Source organism: Cervus canadensis, chromosome 26 (genome assembly GCF_019320065.1).
Source record: "Cervus canadensis isolate Bull #8, Minnesota chromosome 26, ASM1932006v1, whole genome shotgun sequence".
Lineage (NCBI taxonomy): Eukaryota > Metazoa > Chordata > Mammalia > Artiodactyla > Cervidae > Cervus > Cervus canadensis.
Window position 1 is genome coordinate 52165608 of NC_057411.1, and position 20370 is coordinate 52185977.

The 20370-nt window shown below is 57.8% G+C and overlaps 1 protein-coding gene across 1 annotated transcript; it reads right to left on the reverse strand.

Annotated features, from left to right (window-relative positions):
* Positions 1–4555: 4555 nt before the first annotated feature.
* LOC122428169 (collagen alpha-1(III) chain-like) lies at positions 4556–12740 on the reverse strand. The gene is made up of 15 exons (XM_043447977.1): positions 12669–12740; positions 11797–11905; positions 11187–11276; positions 10972–11040; positions 10536–10765; positions 10335–10436; positions 10000–10181; positions 8439–8619; positions 7887–8190; positions 7519–7722; positions 7119–7253; positions 5866–5922; positions 5520–5636; positions 5322–5383; positions 4556–4750 (listed from the first exon to the last, which is right to left on the reverse strand). Exons 1-15 carry the CDS (start codon positions 12738–12740, stop codon positions 4556–4558), a joined length of 2109 nt encoding a protein of 702 aa, XP_043303912.1.
* Between the last annotated feature and the right edge of the window lie 7630 nt (positions 12741–20370).

Below are 20370 nucleotides of genomic sequence, written 5' to 3' on the forward strand. Positions count from 1 at the left end.
TCAGGGTGTGATGGGCTGGGGCGTGGGGTGGGGAGGGCAGTGGACTTTTGTTATGGAGGTGTGGGGGGTACAGGGGTGACAGTGGGCTTGAAGTGACTTGATTTCCCCGCCGCCTATGAATCAGAAGACATGTTGACGTCGACGGAGGCCTCACTTAGGCTTGATGTGAACAAACCAGGTACTGGGAAAACACTAGTCTGCCTGTTAGGGGTTAGCGGTGGTGATTTTTAGGGGTTTTGTTTTGTTAAAAGTCTCCTCATCCTTTAGAAATAACATGCTGAAGCACACCTGGCTGAAAGGGTTTGTGTGAAGAACTCATCCTCAGATTACCCGGGGGTGGGGGTAGAAACAAAACCAGATTCCTGAACTGTTGAAGGGCAGTGGGTACTTCAGTCCTTTGTACGGATCATCTCGCTACTTTTCTGTGTGTTAATATCTGCAAAATAATGTAAATAGACGCAAGTCAAAACCACTCTGAGACACCACCTCACACCCATGAGGATGGCCATGAGCAAAGACCAAAACAAAAAATCCCCCCAAACAGGAAATAACAAGTGCTGGTGAGGACGTGGAGAAACTGACACCCTCCAGCACTGCTGGCGGTTAGGTGCAGCCATTGTGGGAAACAGGATGGCGGGTCCTCAAAAAATTAAACACAGAGCTATCCTAAGATCCAGCAAGCCCGCTCTTGAATTTATACGCCAGAGAAATGAAACTGAAGAGGTATTTGTGCACCCATTTCAAAGCAGCATTAGGCACAACAGCTAAGACAAGGAAGCCACCCAAGTGTCCGGGGAATATTATTTGGGCTTAAAAAGGAAGGAGATTCCGACACCTGCTACAACACAGATAAACTTGAGGACTTTCTGCTCTGGTATCCCGGGGGGTCAGTTCACAGAGACGGAAAGTAGATGGTGGGTGCCAGGGGCTGACAGAAGGGCTAGTCAATGTATTAGGTAGAGTTTCCAACGAGATGGTGAAAAAGTTCCGTGGCTGGAAGCTGGTGACGGCTGAACAACCATGTGAATGTATTTCAGGCCACTGGATTGTGCGCCTAAAAATGGTTATGACGGTAGGTATTACCTCAATTAAATAATAATATAATATATATGTCTGGTGAGGTGGGGCGGGGCGTCTGTCTGGTGGGCGGCGCGCCTGTCTAGTGGGGGCGGGGCGTTTTGTGGGGCGGAGGGTCTGTCTGGTGGGGCGGGGCTCTGTCTGGGGGCGGGGCGTTTGCCTGGTGGGGCGGAGCTCTGGTGGGGGTGGAGCCTCTGCCTGGAGGAGTGGGGCGTCCGTCTGGTGGGCAGGGCATCTGGTTGGGGAGGGGCGTCTGCTTGGTGGGGCCGGGAATGTCAGGTCACCTGTCGCGCAGCTGCAGGAGGTTGTCTGTGGGCGTGGACACTGTCCGTCTCCCCAGGAGGCAGGACATGTTACTACCCCTGGAAGCAGGTGGATTGACTCAGGGGCCCTCCCAGGTCCTCAGAAGTGAGACCACCCACCCAGGCCCTCCTGGGACACTCTCCCCCCCACACTCAGAGGGGCCATGCTGGGGGTCCTGGCTGGAGGTCTCTGCCTCGGCCAGTGTCAAGCTTGGATATGGGATGACCCAGAGCGGCTGGACCAGCCTCTGAGCTTCTCCAGCGAGGCCGGACTCGGTGCTACAGGGGGGCAGCCACTGCTGGCCTCGTCCAAGATTCCGGCCAGAGCCTCTGCAGCAAGTGAGCCGCAGGGGGTGGGGTGTCACCCCGCAGTGGACAAGGGACACCACAGATGAGGTGGGGACGAGAGAAGGGGGTGGTGGGGTCGGGGGGGGGATGTCTGCACACCAGGAGGAGGGGTGATGAGGAGATGGGGAGGTGGAAGGAACCAGACTCTCCCCTGGAGCCCCAGGAGCAGGTTCAGACAGAGGGAGGCAGTCTCACATGGGCCTGGAGAGCGTCAGGGGTCAGGCATGGGTCGGGGGTTAGGGGTGTAGATGGGGGGTGGTGTTTGGGGTTGGGGTGTGTGGTGGGTTGTGGGGTGTGGAGGGATGTGTGGTGTGGGGTGTGGTTGGGTTTGGGGGTGGTGGGGTGCAGGGTGTGATGTGGAGTGGGGGTGTTGGGTGGGGTGTGGGATGTGGGGTGCAGTGTGGCAGTGGGGTGCTGTGTGCTACATGGGGTGAGCCCAGGTACAGGGCTCACTCTTGTGGCTTTAGGTGAATATTCTAGAGCACGCCACACCTTGTGCTTCCTGGGGTCTTCCTGGGGTCTGGAGGGGAGGTGCTGGCCCTGGGGGGCTGCTTTCTCTGCGGGCAGCCTCACCCTCCTGAGACGAGCCTCCCTGCTGGTCACTTGGCGTGCAGGCCCCTCCCCTCCTGCCTGCAGTGACCTCCATGACCTCGTCCTCCGTCATGTGAATTTGGGGCTATGGCCCCCCTGACTCCAGAGGCCCTTTCCAGGAGAGACCCTCTGCTGTTGGAGGCCCCGGCTTGGCCTTGCCCACCCCTGGCAGCAGGGTGGGGTCTTCCTGGAGGAGGTGGGAGGCAAGGATGGTGCTGGGTGCTGGGCAGTCCAGGGTGTGTGGCTGGGGGACACACCTGCTGGTGTTGCAGTCACACCCAGACCCCTGGGAACTGGGCTTCCCTGATCCCGCGGGGACTTCACCTGGGCCGTGAGAGCCCACCTGGGTGGTGGTGGAGCGTTCCGTAGGCAGGAGGGCCGGAGCCGTGGGAGGTCACCCCAGCCCTGCCCCTGCAGTTGGGTGAGCCTGGGCATGGTCCCCGAGCACTGGGCTGGAAGGTGCCCCCTCCCCTGGGCCTCCCTCGAGCCCTGGGGAGGGGCAGAGCTGGGGGCTCTGAGCCACACGGCATCGTTCACTCCCCCACCCCAGCCCCGTGGTGAAGCCAGTCAATTTTTTCAAACCACATTTGCTGTCTTATTGTTTATTTTCGGGCAGCAGCAGCAATTTTCGATACCCACCTCAGATATGGCTCGGGTCACCTGTCATTCCAGAAAGGTCAGCGATTCATTTAAAGTTCCATCACTCTTCACATAAGCAGGCAAACACCATTTCATCTGCCGCAGCCTTTGTGTGGGCTGGGGCCCGGCCTGTCGGCTCCTTCCAGGCCCAGGAACGGACACCCACACCCCACCCCAACACATTCACTTAGAGGCAGTTCCGGGCCAGGCCCCAGCCTCGCCCTTCCACCCCAGCTCTTAGGATGAAATCACCCAGTTGTGAATGGTGGGCCCCCGCCCCGAGGCAGGCCTCTCGGGGAGCCGCTCCCTAGGAGGACCAGCCCTCCATCCACAGACCAGATGTGACGGGAGGCTGACGCAGGTGGGACTGGGGTCCAGGGCTCCGAGGGGCCGTGGGCACCGGCCCCCTGCTGCCCGGGGTGCCCAGTGGGGGCCTGGCGTCATTGCGGCGTCCGAGGCAGGACTGGTTAAGGCCAACAGCAGGATGAGCATGGGTGCGGTCTCGGGTCCCAGAGGACAGACAGCCCTGAGCCCCCAGGGCCCTCATCCAGCTGCTCCCAGGTGTGGCTCTGGGGGGTCTCTGGGGGTCTTTGGGCTTTCCTCCCGCTGTGGGCCCCCAAGGGCAGGGTTAGGTCCTGGGGTCCATGATGTCCAAGGGTCCACACAGCCTGAGCCGGACAGATCTCTGTCCGTCTGTCTTGTTTCCACCCACATGCTCCAGGAGGACAACGCCAGGCAGGAAGATGCGAGTACAGTGGTGGGCGCGGGCTGGGCAGGGGGAGGAGGTGGGGGCAGGGCAAAGAGCACGGCTGGAAAGCTGGGCCCAGGGCCCCCCCGATGCCGGGACAACCTGCCTGGGGCTTCCCGCCGGCCTGACAGGTGACAGCCTGGTCCCCAGGGCTGCCCAGTCCCGATGGCCGGAGGCCTGGGTGCCTGTGGGCAGGGCCTGCCCCCGACATCCTTCGCTGAGGTCATCCTGCACTGGGAGGGCTGGGGGGTGTCCTTTCCCGGCCCTTGTGTCTGCAAAGGTGGTGTTTTTGGCTCCTTCTAGCTTGGGGGTCTGCCATGCCCACCTGTTTCCACAGAGGGCCACCTCCACAGGCTCCTGGGAGGGTGGGGTGCGCACACAGCCCCTGCCTGCCCTCCCCCTGACTCTGCCCCTTCTAGGGTGCTGCCCCCACCCCGTCCCTCCTCCTCGCCCCAGCTTGTGGCTCCCTGACACCCCAACAGAGGGCACAGCCCCCCAGCTGGGAACCAGCCCGCGTCCCTCACGTGCGGGGTCATCCTCTCACCCCCAGGCGTCCTTAGCTGGGGTCCCCCCCACCCGCCCAGCCCTGGCTCCTCACTGCCTCAGGGACCCCACGAAGCTCCTCCTTCTGGGGGAAACAGTGGGAAACTCGGGGTCCCAAATAGCTGAGGGCAGGATGGACGTGTGCCATCCGCAGGTGGGGCACGTGGCTGTGGGGGGGAGCCTGGGTTTCCTGAGGGGGAGGCCTGGTCCTGTGTGTGCAGGAATGGAGCAGGGCCCTACACGAAGAGGGGAAGGTGTGTGTGCCTGGCGTGTGTGTTTGTGGAGCACGGCCGCGAGCTGGCCGGTGTCACGCGAGGCCCCTCGGGTGCTGCATAGACACACAGCGAGACCCCAGAGCCGGGCTGCAGGACTTGCAAACGTCCCGCCACAGCTGGAACTGCACTGGCTGAGGCTGTGGACTCCCTGCTGCCCTCGGGGTGCGGGCCCCCGGGGCCTCCTCTCCGCATCCATGAAACGGGCGCGAGTGCATGTCAGCACCCCTCTGCAGCCAGAGGACCATCGGGGGGGAGGGTCCCAGCTGACCAGCCCATCCCCCAGGGGTGGAGCTTCCAGAAGATTCCAGGTACCACTCCCCCCGACTGACCCTGCCCCCACCCTCATCTCTGCCGTGTGACCCTCTTGGCCCCTTCCCCACAAAACCTGCCCAGAGTCCCTGGATGCCCTTGGCGGCCCCAGTGGGTCCTGCCAGGCTCCCTAGTCCTGGAGCCCTTGCGTCCAGCTCCTCAGGGGCTGGGAGAAGCCCAGAGCGGACTCAGGGCTGCTGTGAGACAAGGCAACTCCTAGAAGTGGGGGGGCCAGGTGAGACCCCAGAGGAAGGGGGTGCCCTTGAGGGGACAGGCCCAGCCCTGGCGGGTGGGTGGGAGCCACGCCCGGTCTGAATCAAGGCCCCCTACCCTCCCCACCCCCACACTGTGGCTCCCACGCCTGCCACTCCAGGTGACCCTCCATCTTCAGGGGTCCACACACCCTCCTGCCACCCACCCACCCAGAGAGCAGCCCCCACCCTCGTACTCATCTGTCCATCAGTGAGTCTACCAGCACACACAGGATACACAGGGGCCGTGGGCTGGGCGCTCGGCCCCAGAGGCCGGTGCAGGCTGCGGGCTGACCTCACCTGCACAGACAGGCAACAAAGGGGTGGAGGGCGGGATGGGGGCCCCGCCTGAGCGCCTTAATTCCACCTCAGGGTGCTGCCCCGAGGCCCACATCCCCACCTGGGCTGCCCCCAGAGCAGGGCAGGCAAAGCCCACCTGCCCCCTCCGCCTTGCCGGCCAGGCCAGTCACCCACCTGCAGGACACCCACTGGGGGTTAGGCGGCCGCCTCTGCCCCCAGCCCTCCAGACCCTCTGGTCCTGGGGACGAAGGGCCTGCAGGGTGAGGGGGTGGGGAGACAGCAGGGGAGCAGCCCCGCGCCCGCACACACCCCTGCGCTCCGCACAGAGGAGAAAGATAAGTGATGGGTAGTATTTTAAGGCATATTAACCCAATTACAAGTATATTTTTACAATCGTGGCTCCGACATTTATCACGCGGCGTTATTAGCCCCCGAGCTGGGCTGTGTCAGATGAAGGCTATGAAACAGGAGCGTTTCATTACGTTCTGCCGCGCCGGGCTGCAGCCCGCGACTCTTAAACCGCGTGATTTTATCAAAATCTTCGGAAATTGAAGCAATCACTAAAAGGTGTCGGGGAATTAAAATGTTCTGTCTCGGTGAAAGAGATACACTTCTTGTAACATATATCAGGGGTCTTTTTTTAAAAGACACATTACTATGCAGAGAACAGGCATCTGAGCGGGAGGGGGCGTTCCAGAAGCATCTTGCGACAGCGATTCTTCACGCTTAAAAATAGTCTCTGAGGGACGCGCCGCCAGAGCCTCCCGGGGCCTCTCTCCCTGCGGCCTTCTCTGCTCTTGTTTGTCACCCTTGTGAGACGGCTGGTGGTCACGCCAGCCCCCGTGGGCCTCAGGGCTGAAGACTGCACCCTCTGGCCCTGTCTGCACCCCTCTGGGCAGAGGAGGCCGGGGTTTGGAATGTGCCCTTGGATTTCTGACACACTCAGATGCCCTTCTGGGCTGAGGTCTGTGGGCAGAGCGGTGATTGGGGCGCAGAGCCAGGCTGCCCCCCCTGCCCGTGTTCCTGAGCTTAAGGGGGGCACAGCAGGGACCACCCCAGGGCCTGGAGGGCCCCAGAGCCGAGGAGTGGCGTTGCTGGGTGCCACCCTGGATTTGGAGGGCTTGCAGGGTGTGGGGGACCCCTGCAGAAGCCAGGCCCACGGGAGGGACAGCCGCTCCCTCCACACCACCCCCGAGGTTCTGGGCTGAGGGGCTGCGGGCAGGTGTCCGCACGGGGCCTGGTGGTTGGTCTCCGAGGAGGAGCCCAGTGCTGGGGGCGGCTGGTGGGGCCCCCTGACCTCACGGACATCAGGGGCCGGCAGTCTGCAACTGGGGCTGGGCCTGGGCAGGGGAGGAGAGGCCTATGGCTAGGCTGGGGCGGGGCAGGGGGACAGGAGGGGCCTCGGGGGGCCCCTGGATGCAGCCCCTCGGGAGCCCGCAGGGCGTGGGCCTCGCCAGGCCTTGGGGTTGACTGGGGGCTGCTGGACCTCATGGCCCCGGGGGGTGGGCGGGTTGCACACCCAGCACCAGGCGCGTGGGCGCTCCCAAGGAAGGAGCCCCTCTGAGCCTTGTGACAGCGGTGGACACAGGCCTGGGACCCCGGGGCTCCTGGATCAGCCTTCCCAGCTCACTGACCAGGCTTCTCTGTCTCGCATTTTAAAAGCAGGGCTGTTTGAGAAGCAGCGATTGAAAAGCTGGGCGCCCCCACGTCCTCCAGGGGCTAAAGGGCCCCACACCGTGGGGAGGGGCTACGCTGGGAGCCCCTGGGAGCAGGCAGAGCTGCCGGTCCACATTCTCCGGCCCTGGGGGGCGGGGCGGGTAGGCATGCTGAGTCGTGGCCGAGGGGGAGTCCTGGCTGGGATCCGCTGCTGCTTTGGGACAGAGGGAAATTGGGGTCTCTGAACAGCTTCTGACCTCATGTGACTGTAACTTTCTCAAAATAAAAGTTCGAGTAAAAACAAGTAGTTTCACAACAGTCCTGAGAAGAAATTCCAGCAAGGGTGGACGCAGAGGGAGCATCAGCCCCTCCTCCACCCCTGGGGGGCCCTCCCCGCCCCCTGGGGGCCCTCCTCCGCCCCCTGCGGGACCCTCCCTGGGCGCTACCCCCCCCCACACCCAACTCGGGCCAGGCCTGACCTGTCTGGGCTGCCCGGAGCCTGGCCGTCCGGCTGCTGGGAGTGCTCTGCTGGGGGTGCTCTGCGGGTGGCTGTGCCCTCTGGGTCTGACGGGGACTCTGGGCTCCTCCCACCCCTCCCCCGCTCCTGTCCTGGAGGATAGGACCTGACCCACTCCCCAGGTCCTGGGCGCCTGGACCTGTTTCCTGGAGGCCTTGCGGGAAGCCTAGAGGGGGCAGTGGTCAGGCTGGGGCAGCGGCGGCCTGCGGGCATGTGCAGTGGGAAGGGCCCAGCGCGGAGCCCTCCCGTGAGGGGCGGACTCTTGGGTTTCCCCTTGGGCTGTCCCCGGGGCCTGCCGATGGACAGGAGGGGTGCCTTCTAGGGGAGCACGCGTGGCTCGTGGGCCGGACAGGTCCGCTGGAAGAGCGGGTGGAGGCCCCGGAGGGGCGGGGCGCAGCTGCCCGGTGGGCGGGGCCGAGGCCCCCAACCAGCGCCCAAGGGAGTCACTCCCGGGACGCTTCTGCAGGCTGGGCTGGGGAGACCCTGAGCCGCCGGGTGTCCTGCCTCCTCTGGTCCCTCTGTCCCCAAGTGCCCCCGGAGCCTGGCTCAGGAGCAGGGCCCCAGGCCACAGGGACTGCAGGCAGGCGAGGACAGCTGCCCTCTCCTGTTCCTGGTTGAGCTTGGCCTGGCTGACCTGACAGTCACCGGCAGGCACGACCTGACAGTCACCGGCAGGCACGACCTGTCCTGGCTGGGTCCCCCCGGCTGGGTGGCCCTGGAGCGGGGCTGTCCTTTGCCAGGTCACGGGAGAGGAGGAGACAGAGGGCCCGAATGGACCAGGCGGAGGCGCCACCGAGGCCTCTCAGCTCCTTCCTGGTCTGGCTGGGCTGGGTGGGGTCCGAGCTGGCTCCTGCGGGCTGCCCATCACCCACCGGGACGCACGTTGAACTGCAGGGCGCTGGGCAGCCTGGCGGTGTCAGGGAAGGTCGGGCTCGGCCGGGGTCTGCTCAGGTGCCCTGAACTTACACCAGGGACCGTTTCCCGGGGCCCCGCCCACCCGTCCTGCCCCACCAGCCTCTTGGAACACCTGCTAGTTTCACGGTACGGCAGCACCTCTGGACGCCTGGTGGGGGGCGACTGTGGGGGGTGTCCTGTGGACGGAGCTCTGGGGTGACTGACCACCCGCATCCCCGTCCTCGGCCTCCAGCACCACCATCCCCGTCTCTGCAACCTGAGCTCCCCCACGTGCCTGCCCTGCCCTCTGACGCAACGTGTGTGGGGTCGTGTGCCCTCAGCCCCCGCCACCGTGCAGAAGGGAGGGGCGTTGCCTGGCCAGTGAGGCCACGGTCACTACGTGGACACTAGGGGAGGAGGCGAGAACCTTCGGACCTCACACCACCCGCAGTGTGGAGTCATGCCCACGGTCCGGGCAGCATGGGGAGGGGAGGAGGGACCCTCGTGATAATGGTTACAGTCACAGCCCTACAGCCTCTGGGGCCCTGGGGCCTGGCTGCGGTCGGCCTTTTGCTCACGACCGAAACGAGCTGAGTCGTTGGCTCCGAGACCAGAGCCTCCAGGCACCCCAGGTCCCTTCCCTTCCTTTCCTCACCCCTACCCCACCCCATCCATCTGCACCTCCAGGCCGGCACCTCCACCTCCAGGAAGCCTTCCAGGCTGTGCTGTGAGTTGTAAGTTCCTGCGTTTGTCTGTCTACCCTGCCTCCGGAACCTTGTATAGAGAGTCCCTGGAGGCAGGGCCACCTATGGGTCCCCAGCCAACCCACCCCTTAACCAGGACCTGCGGGAACGAGGGGACACACCCTGGAGGGCAGCCTGGAGGTGGTGTTCACTGAGCTGCGGTCCTGGGGGCTCCAAGGCGCCCCTCCCTCTCAGGCCCCGAGAGGCGGCAGTGACGGGCCACTGCCAGCCAGGCTCTCTCCGGCCCGTAAATTTCCAGTGGACGGCAGTCCTCCGGAGACTGTATCTCCTGCTTGTTGGTGTCAGAGACTTTGCCACACTGGGGTCAAGAGTTATCCTGCCCGTCTTTTGTGTTCTAAATTTAATTGTTGCACTCCTTTTCTCCCTTAAAAAGATCAGTAAAAACTGTTAATTTGATCAATACTTAATTTTTTCACCCGGAGCGCGTTTCTTCTGCTGGCCCGTGATAAGCAGGCGGCGGGGCAGAGGGACAAGTAAATTGTCAGGAGTCTCTCCGCTCTCCCGCGGCCGCTCCACCACTTAGAGCCGTGTAATTTATACCCCGGCAGTCGCTCTGCAATTACCCTGTCTATTGCTGTCGACAGTATCGCACTATCTTTTAAATAGATCCGGCTGGGCTGGTCCGGACGAGCCAACAGGACAAATGACGCCATCCCTCATCCCGCGAGCCCTAAAGAGATAAGTCCCTTAAAGAGGGGCCCATTTATCAGCTGATACAAGCTGGGTACTTACAAGCCCACTCCTTTGTTTGGGCTCTTTTCAGATTTCCAAAGCTATTGATCTACCGAGGGGGGCCAGGCTGGGGCGTGCGGCGGGGTGCCGCGGGGCAGCCCCGGGCCCAGCTGACCCGCAACCCTGAGAACCCCGGGAGGGGCTGGGTGGCTTCCCGGCCGCCTTGTGGCCACCCCCCGCCCCGGCCAGGCCCATTGCGGGTGCCGCCCTCGGCCGCGGGGACGAGCCTTCCTCCCTAGGGCAGGCGAGCAGGCATGTGGGCACCCTTTGATCCTCAGGCTTGCAGACCAAGCCAACCCCCAGCCACTCTCTGACCACCACGAGGCCTGTGCTGGGGGCTGGGAGGGGCTGGCCCCGGCGGGAGCCCCCAACACAGGCCTGCTCCCACCTGGAAGAACACCTCCATCTGCTCAGCATCTGGGGTGTGCCCGCTCGGGGCTCGGACATGGGCACACGGCCCCCTGGGGTCTGCATCCCAAGACCGCTGGGACTTGGCAGAAGGAAGCGGGGTGACAGGCTGGTGCTGGGGGCTGAGTCAAAGCGTGAGCGGCGAACGGCTCTGATTCTCGGGAGGGGCTCTGAGGCCCACTGGCCACCTGGGGCCCAGGTCCTGGCCGGCACCCAGCTCGTGGGGCTGGTCCTGTGAGGCCCAGCTGACTGACACCAGCGTCACGACAGCGGCCCGTGTGCAGGGCCGGGACGGGATGGGGCATCCGTGCCCTCTGCGTCGGGCAGGCCTGGCCTCCATCGGGCCCTTGGGCTCACCTGGCTCTGCCAGGACCTCGGGGAGGGGGCAGCAGGTGGACCATCCTGGGCCCCCTGGAGTCAACCCAAGAGCGGCGGCAGCTGGGGTGATGAACGGCCCTGGCAGAGCCTGTCCACTTACTCCTGGCTGGACCAGAGGGACGAAGGGACCCCTAAGGCTCCCCGGCAGCTGTTTCCATGAGACCGGGGTGGGGGGTGGTGAGGGCCCGGGGGACCGAGAGCCAGGGCCTGACCCTTAGAGCGGGCGGGGCGGGCATCACCTCCCCAGCCCTGGTCGTCCACTCTGCCAGCCCCCTGCTCCCGCCTCTGGTGTGTATCCATCATGTGCCCTGGAGGGGCGTGGGGCGGGGGGACGCCCTGATGGGCACGGGGAGGTGACCTGTCCTGAAGGCTGGGGCCTGGGTGCCACCTCCATGACGCGGCCGGTCATGGGTTCCGGCCCAAGTAGAGGGTGGCTCCTACCCGTAGAGCTGACCCTGGTCAGCGGAGAGCGAGGAAGAGTGTCCAACAGGAGGCCCGGGCACCTCAGGAAGGAAGGCAGTGGCCCCGGGGCCCGCGTGGGCACCTGGGAGCAGAGACCAAGCAAGGGCCGGCCTCACACAGAGTCACCAACCTGCTGGCATCCTGTCTGATCCCTCAGGGTACCCCCTGGGCATGAGGGCCCTCCCCAGGTCCTGCCCCCACAGGCCGTGGGCTGACCACTGGGGGACAGCCCTGACCTCAGACCCGGGCTCGGGTGGGGGGTGCGCTGTCCCCGGGCCCCCAGCCTCAGGCATCCCTCCAACGCCAGGTCCTTTCTCCCTCTGGGCCCCCCAACACCTAGTGGCTGGCATCCACGGGCCCTCTTGACCCCCTGGCCTCCAGTCTGAGGGCCCTAGGGCCTGGCCTGGTCTGGTGAGAGGGAGCTGGGATGGGCTGCCGGGACTGGGGCAGCGGGAGGGGCAAGGCTATGCAGGGCAGGGGGCGCGGATGTCGGGTGTGGGGGGCCACAGCTTGCTTCTAAGTGACCTCCACGACCTTCAAGCACCACCCCCCCCAACAGAGCGAGGGTCCTAGGGGAACCAAGGTCCTAGGAAGGAGCAAACTGTGGCCGGTCGGGACCCTGCAGGCCCCTCCCTCTGGTGGGCTTGGCGACGATCCGAGTGTCTCCTCCGCCTGGACGCGCTCCGGCCACGTGGGCGACAGGCCACCGGGCTGCAAGGGTGCGCCGTGGAGCCGTCAGTGTCCGCGGAGACGGATGGGAGCACGGTGTCGGACGTGGCTGATGGGGGCGATACACCGGGGGTCATCTGTTTGGTCTTAATTTAGAAAAGCTTCACGAGATTATTACGTGGCGTTTTTTCCCCTGCGGTGCTCGATGCTATCGGGTGGGTTCAGGGCTCAGCTTTCCCGTTTATCTTCCTCAGAGAGCGGCGTTAACACGCCGGCACAGCGGCCCAGACGAAACCCCCAGAAACAAATAGAAATGAGCTCTCCCGCGTCTCTCTTTAAAAATAGCACCCATTTATCAACCAGCTGCGGGTGCCGGGCTCACGCCCGTGGCCAGGACAACCGACGGCCCTGGGCTTAAGTGTCTGCTCTCCCACTTAGCTCTGCTCTAGCCCGGCTTCCTGTCCTGCCCCGAGCTGCAGAAGGAGGCTCTGGCTGCCAGGCGGGATGGTCGTGGGGCTGGGGGCTGCCGGCCGAGCACCGCCCCCTTGTGAGCAAGGGGACCCAGAGCAGCGCCAGGGTGCCCCCCGCTGAGGCCCTCATCTGGGGACTCTGGCTCTTCTCTCTGCTGAGACCCCTCTGGAGGGGCCCTGAACCCACACCTGGAAGGAGCCACAGGCAGGTGGACAAGGCTGGTCACGAGGACTTCTGGTGCGTCCACTCACAGTGCTAGAAGCCTGCGGAGTGCAGGCGGGCGCTGTGCTGCGGGTGCCGTGGGAAGCGAGGCCGGCCGCCACCCTGTCCTCACTCGGTCACCATATGCTGGCTTGCTCCTGTTCCGGAAGGCCGTCCTGGGGCCTCTTTTCCCTCTCAGCTCCATCCCTGGCAAATGCAAGGATAGCTGGCTTTTCAAGGTGGATCAAAGATCCTAGAGGGCAGAGGCTACCGTGTGTTCAGAGAGGGACCTGCCTCCATGGAGGTGGGGGAGAGGCAGGGTCTTTGCAACCCTGGAAAACTAGAAAAGGAGAAAAGAAAAAATTAAAACAAGCCCAGAAATTAGAAAACACACAAGATGGCATTAGCCAACTCTAATATAAAATCAGGGCTTCCCAGGTGGCTCAGTAGTAAAGAATCCACCTGCCAATGCAGGAGAGGCAAGAGACACAGGCTCAGTCCCTGGGTTGGAAGCTCCCCTGGAGAAGGAAATGGCAGCCGCTCCAGTGTTCCTGCCTGGAGAATCCTATGGACAGAGGAGCCTGACAGGCTAGTCCACGGGGGTCACAAAAGACTCGGGCACAACTTAGTGACTAAACAACAACAGCAAATATAAAATGAGTACAGTAAATATGAATGAGTCAGACCCAACGATCTGCAAGCGGAGACTCACAGGTTGGATGAGAAATGAGATGTTGCTGTAGGTTAGAGAAGGAATGTTTTAAAGGAGGAGGCATAGCAAAGTTGAAAATCAAAGGAAGGAACAGGCACAAAGACAGAAATAGCACCCCCTGAGTGACGAGACTGAGCCAGACCTGCCTGTAAATGTTTGAGGGTCTCCTGCAGAGGCGTGGGTCTGCAGTGGCCCGCCGTGGGGACGGGGACACTGGCGGCAGCAGTCCTGGGAGGCACCTGTCGGCTAAGTCCTCTTGGAGGTTGACTTTAGACTTACCGTAGACTCCAGGGATGAGCTGCCTCAGGCCAAATAACTGACAGGAAGGGAGCAGAGCCCCAGCCATCGGGAGAAAATTGGATTAAAGATTTACGAGTATGGCCCCGTTCATCAGAGCAAGACCCAGTTTTCCCCACAGCCAATCCCTTCCATCAGGAAGCATGCGCCTTATCCTCATCCATCAGAGGGCAGACAGAAGAAACAAGAACTACAATCCCACAGCCTCCAGAACGAAAACCACAGTCACAGAAAGCTCACCAGAATGATCCCATGGACTACGGCCTTGTATAACTCAGTGAAGATATTAGCCATGATGTGTAGGGCCACCCAAGATGGACGGGCTGTGGTGGAGAGTTCTGACAAACACAGTCCAATGGAGAAGAGATTGGCAAACCGCTTCAGTATTCTTGCCTCGAGAACGCCGTAGACAGCAAGCATGAAATACTGGAAGATGATCCACCCAGGTCAGTAGGTGTCCAATATACTACTGGGGAAGAGCAGAGAGAGCGCTCCAGAAAGAATGGAAGGCTCTTGGCCAAAGCAGATACGACACTCAGCTGTGGATATGTATGGTGGTGAAAGTTAAGTCCAATGCTGCAAAGAATAATATTGCATAGGAACTTGGAATGTTAGGTCCATAAATCAATGATAATTGGAAGTGGTCAAACAGGAGATGGCAGGAGTGAACCTCCATCAAACAATATAACCCTAAAATAAATATGAAACTACAAATGAGAAAATTACCAGGAGAAATATATGGCTAAGCTATGGTAGTAGGAACTTTTAACAAACTCTCCTTATAAAATGATAGATTAAATATATTAAAAAACCCAGTACAGATTTTTAAATCTAAATGGTAAATTGCTGTGTTACATCTATCATTTCCCTATCAATTTACATATCCCATGGAGAATATGGGTTCTTTTGTGCATAATTTATTATTCGCAAAAATAGGCTACGTGCTAGCCCACTGTTACAGTTACCTTCAGAGGGAGTCAGACCCCACTGCAAATTTGCTCAAATAACTGAGACTGAAGAAGAAAAACGCAGACACACACACACCAAAGGGGCATGAGAATCTGGACTACCTGCATAACTGATGTTTCTGAGAGCAGTGCAGCCCCAAATGTGCTTGTGCTAAGTCACTTCAGTCGTGTCTGATGCTTTGCGACCGCACGGACTGCAGCCCGCCAGGCTCCTCTGTCCGTGGGATTCTCCAGACAAGAACACTGGAGTGGGTTGCCGTGCCCTCCTCCAGGGGATCTTCCTGACCCAGGGATTGAACCCACCTCTCCTGCACTGGCAGGCGGGTTCTTTACCACTAGCGCCACCTGGGAAGACCAGGCCTCTCAGCAAGTCAGGAGCGACTTGAGAGCTTTTTTCTGTGGTTTGGGGCTGGGGCTGGGGTGAGAGCTCCCGTGTGGGCTTGGGTGGTCTACATCTCCCATCAGCACGAGAGGAGGAGCAGCCAGGCCCTCCTGTTATTCTGCGCAGCTCTGAGACCCAAAGGGAAGAGCAAGGAGTGAAGCTCAGACGCTGCCAGCAGCCGAACCTCAAACGCTGGAGGCGGACTGCTCCTGGAGCCACAGAAGGAAACGCGACAGATTTCAAAGAACCGACACAGTACTGACTACATTCTCTGACAGTGATGCAAAGAAAGAGATAGCAAAAGAAAAGTGAGGGGCTCCCCTGATGGTCCAGGGGCTGAGACTCCTTGCTCCCTTCGCATTGGGCCAGGGTTTGATCCCTGGTCAGGGAACCAAAACCGCCCCCCCATGCCGCAATCACACGATAATTTGAAAATTTTTAAAGCACTGCAAGTTAAGAGCTGTGGTGTGTTCCTGAAGCAACAACAAAATAAAAGCTTATGGTTTTAAATACATTTATCAGAAAAGGAAGAATGAAAATAAGTGAGCTAAGTATCCAGTTGGCTATAAAAAGCTGAAGAAGCTAAAGATAAGATCTAAAAATAAGATGGAAATAAGGATAAGAGGAGAAATCAATGAAGTAGAGAACATTTTTAACATTAAAAGGCTAAAAAAGATTTACAAAGCTAAAACTGGTTCAGTCCTTGTCAACATAACAAACAGACTTCTGGCCAGATTGAGAAGCAGTGCGAAGAAGCAGATAAACACAGGATGAAAAATGGAAAATAACTGAAAAAATAATACAGGCAAATTACGAGTGACTACACACACACACTCATGCAGATAAAACAGATAAATTTCTAAAAGTATCTAAAATGCCAAAATTGACACCAGACTAAACAGAAAACTTAAATAGACCAAAATCCATTAATTGGGAAACAAATAATTCCTCATTAAAAACTTTCAAGAAAGATAAATTATTTCTTATGAAGCCTTTTCTAAAGGACAGAAAATAAGAAAAAGCCTCTCACCTCATTTTATGGGTTAGTAATACAGTTATTCCAGAATCAGAACAGAAAAGAGAATATAAGCTTTTCTCTTTTGGCCACTCCAGGCGGCACGTGGTATCTGAGTTCCCTGATCAGGGGTCTAACTCATGACTTCTGCAGGAGAAGCACGAAATCTTAACCATTGACTACCAGGGAAATCCGAAGCATTTTCAGCAAAAAATCATAAATAAAATATAACCAACTCTAAGTGTACATTAATTTTTTTTGTATTTAGAAAACTATCAAGTAGGTTTATTCCAGGAATGCAAAGACAGTTCAACATCAGAAAATCTTTCAATGTGACTGACTTCATGAACAAACTAAAGAAAAAAAATCATGTTATAATCTGAAGAGATGCCCACTCCCCCCCCCCCACCCTCCTACTCTCCCAAAAGAGGATTTGACCATTGCTGTCGTTCAGTCACTAGGTCGTATCCAACTCTTCACACCCCATGGGCTGCAGCACGCCAGGCTCCCCTGTCCTTCGCCAACTCCCAGAGCTTGCTCAGACTCAGGTCCATTGCATCCATGGTGCCATCCAACCACTTCATCCTCTATCACTCCCTTCTCCTCCTGCCCTCAATCTTTCCCAGTGTCAGAGTATTTTCTAATGAATCGGCTCTTTGCATCAGGTGGCCAAAGTATTGGAGCTTCAGTTTCAGCATCAGTCCTTCCAATGAGTATTCAGAGTTGATTTCCTTTAGGATGGACTGGTTGGATCTCCTTGCAGTCCAAGGGACTCTCAAGAGTCTTCTCCAACACCACAGTTTGAAAGCATTAATTCTTTGGCCCTCAGCCTTCTTTATGGTCCAGCTCTCACATCTGTACACGACTACTGGAAAAACCATAGATTTGACTATATGGACCTTTGTCAGCAAAGCGATGTCTCTGCTTTTTAGTACACCGTCTAGGTTTGCCATAGCTTTTCTTCCAAGGAGCAAGCATCTTTTAATTTCATGGCTGCAGTCACCATTTGCAGTGATTTTGGAGCCCAAGGAAATGTGACCATTATGATGGTTAATTTTACGACAACTTTGACTAGGCCATGGGGTGCAGAGACAACTTGGTCAAATGTGATCCTGGGATGTGTGTGAGTGTGTTTCTAGATGAGATTAGAATCTGAACTGGTGGACTGACTGAAGCAATGTGTCTGGGGCTCACCCAACCAACCCAAGGCCTGAGCAGAACAAAAACAGTGAGTAACTGGGAATGCCTCCTGCCTGGCGGTTTCAGCTGGGACGTCGGTCTTTCCCGCTTTCAGACTCAAATGGAAAAATTGGCTGATCTTGGTTCTTGAGGCAGCTCTTGGATGGGAAGTTTCACCATTGGCCCTCCTGGTTCTCAGGACTTCAGACTTGAGCTGGATGACACGTCATCTCTCCTGGGTCTCCAGCTTGCCGACGGCAGATCTTGGGACTTGTCAGTCTCCATAGTTGCATGACTCAATTCCCTATAATAAATCACTTATTACACACATACACATGATAAGGACATGTCATTTCTTTTTTACTTTATTTTTAAAATTTTATTTATTTGTTTATTTTTTGCTGTGCTGGGTCTTCCTTGCACTTGGACTTTCTCTAGTTGTGGAGAGCAGGGACTACATTCAAGTTGCGGTGCATGGTCTTCTTATTGTGGTGGCTTCTCTTGGGGCAGAGCTCAGGTTCTAGGGTCCGTGGGTTCAGTAGTTGTGTGGCGTTTGGGCTCTAGATCTCTGGCTCAATAGTTATGGCACATGGGCTTGGTTGCTCCTTGGCATGTAGGATCTTCCTGGACCAGTGATTGAACCTGTGTCCCCTGCGTTGGCAGGTAGACTTTTTACCACTAAACCACCAGGGAAGCCCAGGATATATCATTTCTATTGTTCAGACCAGTCACCAAGAAGAATGGAATAAGATAATAAAAAGTAAATAAGAGGTTATTGGATTGGAAAGAGAAACAAACTCATTTTATAAAGTTGATGTGATTACCTACATAGAAAACCCAACAAAGCCAACGGGTAAATCATTAGAATTGATAAGAGAATTTAGCAAAACTGACAGATACAAGATCATTGTATAAGTTGTCAATTGCTGTGAAACAAATTACCACAAAAGTCAGCAGCTTAAAGCAACAGACCCTGATTATCTACCAGCTTTTGTGGGTCAGGAGTCTGGGAGCTGTGTAGCTGGGTGCTTGGGGCTCCATCTCTCATGAAGTAGAGACCATACACCGGCTGGGGCTGCATCATCGGAAGGCTTGACTGGGGCTGGAGCATCCACCTCCAGGACACTGTGCCCCATGGCTCTCGTTGGAGGACCTCAGCTTCCTGCTGGCGTTGGTGGGAGGCTTTACTTCCTTCCCTGTGGCTACTTGAATGTCCAAACGCCAAGGCAGCTGGCCTCCCCCCAGGGAAGTGACTGGAGAGGGAGGCCACCCTCAGAGGTCACACTGCCACTCCCGGTACACGCCGGTCATAGGGGCTCGCTGCGTACCGCCTGCACTTGAGGCGAGGGCGGTTAAGCTCCTCCTCCTCATGGGAAGTGTGTCCAGGTGTCTGTGGACAGGTTTGTAAAACTATCACAGTGATCTTCCAAAAATCATTTGGGTTCCCTCAAACTGGTAATGTCTAGCTGGAAAATACAGAGAGAATGAAACCATTACAATAGCATTAAAACAATGAAGGGCCTGGGTTTTTTGTTTATTTTTTAAGACGTGTTTATTTGTTTATCTACTGGCTGCGGTGGGTCTTTGTTGCTGGGCAGGCTTTCCTCCAGCTGCAGAGAGCAGGGGCCACTCTGGTTGCGGCTTCTCAGTGCAGTGGTTTCTCTTGTTGCGGAGCACCGGCTCTGGGGCACGTGGGGCTCAGGAGTTGTGACTCCTGGGCCCTAGGGCGCAGGCTCAGTAGTTGCCGCGTGCGGGCTTCGCTGTTCCGCGGCGTGTGGGATCGTCCCAGACCAGGGACCGAAACTGCGTTCCTTGCACTGCAAGGCGGATTCTGAACCACTGGACCACCAGGGAAGCCCTAAAGAACCTGGGTTTTAACCTTAAGGAAAATGCACACGATCCTGTTGTAGGAAATTGAAAGTCTCCAGATCAAAGGCACGCACGGAAGGGGAGCAGCGTCCTGTGTGTAGACGGGGGACTTCACCTTGTGAAGACAGCAGTTAATCTACAAATTAAATATGATTTGATTCAAATCAAAGGTGTTCGAGAAATGTGACAATTTCTAAATTTGTATTAAGAAGTGAAGATACAAGAACATTTCAGACATTTTTGAAAAGGAAGAACAAGGAAAAGGGGGACAGCCTTAACAGTTAATAAAATATTCTACAAAGACTCTTGAGAGTCCCTTGGACTGCAAGGAGACCAAACCAGGCAGTTCTAAAGGAAATCACCCTGAATATTCATCGGAAGGACTGATGCTGAAGCTGAAGCTCTAAAACTTTGTCCACCTGGTGCGAAGAGCTGACTCATTGGAAAAAGACCCTGGTGCTGGGAAAGGTTGAAGGCAGGGGGAGAAGGGGACAGAGGATGAGATGGTTGGATGTTATCACCTACTCCGTGGACAGGAGTTTGAGCCAACTCTGAGATGGTGAAGGACAGGGAAGCCTGGCCTGCTGCAGTGCCTGGGGTTGCAAAGAGCTGGACACGACTGAGCCACCGAACAGCAGCAAAGACAGGAAGCAAACAGCATGGCAGGGTCACCGGGCCAGACAAATAAACCACTCAAGCCCCACACACCGATTTCCCCAGACAAATCCATGCATTTGTGGCGACTTGATCTATGACAGAGGTGATACAGGACATCTTTGGAAATGGGAGTTGTTTGTTTTTTTTTTTAAAGAATAGTGCTTTTAATGAAAAAACTGTTCTGCAAATACCTTGACCCTCTCCCCCTGAGAGGTAGGAGGGTCTATGTCTCCTGCCCTGAGCCAGGACTGGCTTCGGCCACCTGCTTGTGACCAACAGAACGCAGACAGATAAGACCATAGACCGTCTACAGCTGGATCGGAGGCGGCTGTGCCTTTGGCTGTTCTCTTGGGATGCTGGCTCTGGGGGTGGCCAGGCACAGGGTATGGAGTCTTCTACCCGAGACCTCTGCACTGGACGGGCCTCAGGTAGGGGTCCTGTGAAGACCCCAGGAGACGGGCAGCACCAGTGACCAACCACACGGGGACCGACTCAGCCTGCACCCCAGCCAGCCTCTGACTGCAGCTCACCATGAGTCACTTCCAAGTTCCAGGAGCTCAGACACGATCAACATAAGACCCATGCCTTATGCCCCGAAGTGTTTGGATAATTTTTTACACAGCAACAGAAATTGGAACAAACAATATTGGGAAAACTGGGTCACTTTACTGAAAATGGAGTGTAGGGTCCCTACCTCATGCCAAATACAGCGGGGGTTCCTACCTCCCGCCACACACAGAGGGGAACCTTCTGTAA

Excerpts from the sequence above, each read along its gene's own strand:
- LOC122428169 (XM_043447977.1), bottom strand. The coding sequence starts at position 12,740 with ATGGAGCTGAGAGGGAAAAGAGGCCCCAGGACGGCCTTCCGGAACAGG. Across the intron at positions 11,906-12,668 it reads AGCCAGCATATGGTGACCGA|CCCGGTGGCCTGTCGCCCAC; the intron begins GTGAGGACAGGG and ends GCACCCTTGCAG. Across the intron at positions 10,437-10,535 it reads ACCTGGGCCCCAGGTGGCCA|TCCCAGCGGTCTTGGGATGC; the intron begins GTGGGCCTCAGA and ends CCTTCTGCCAAG.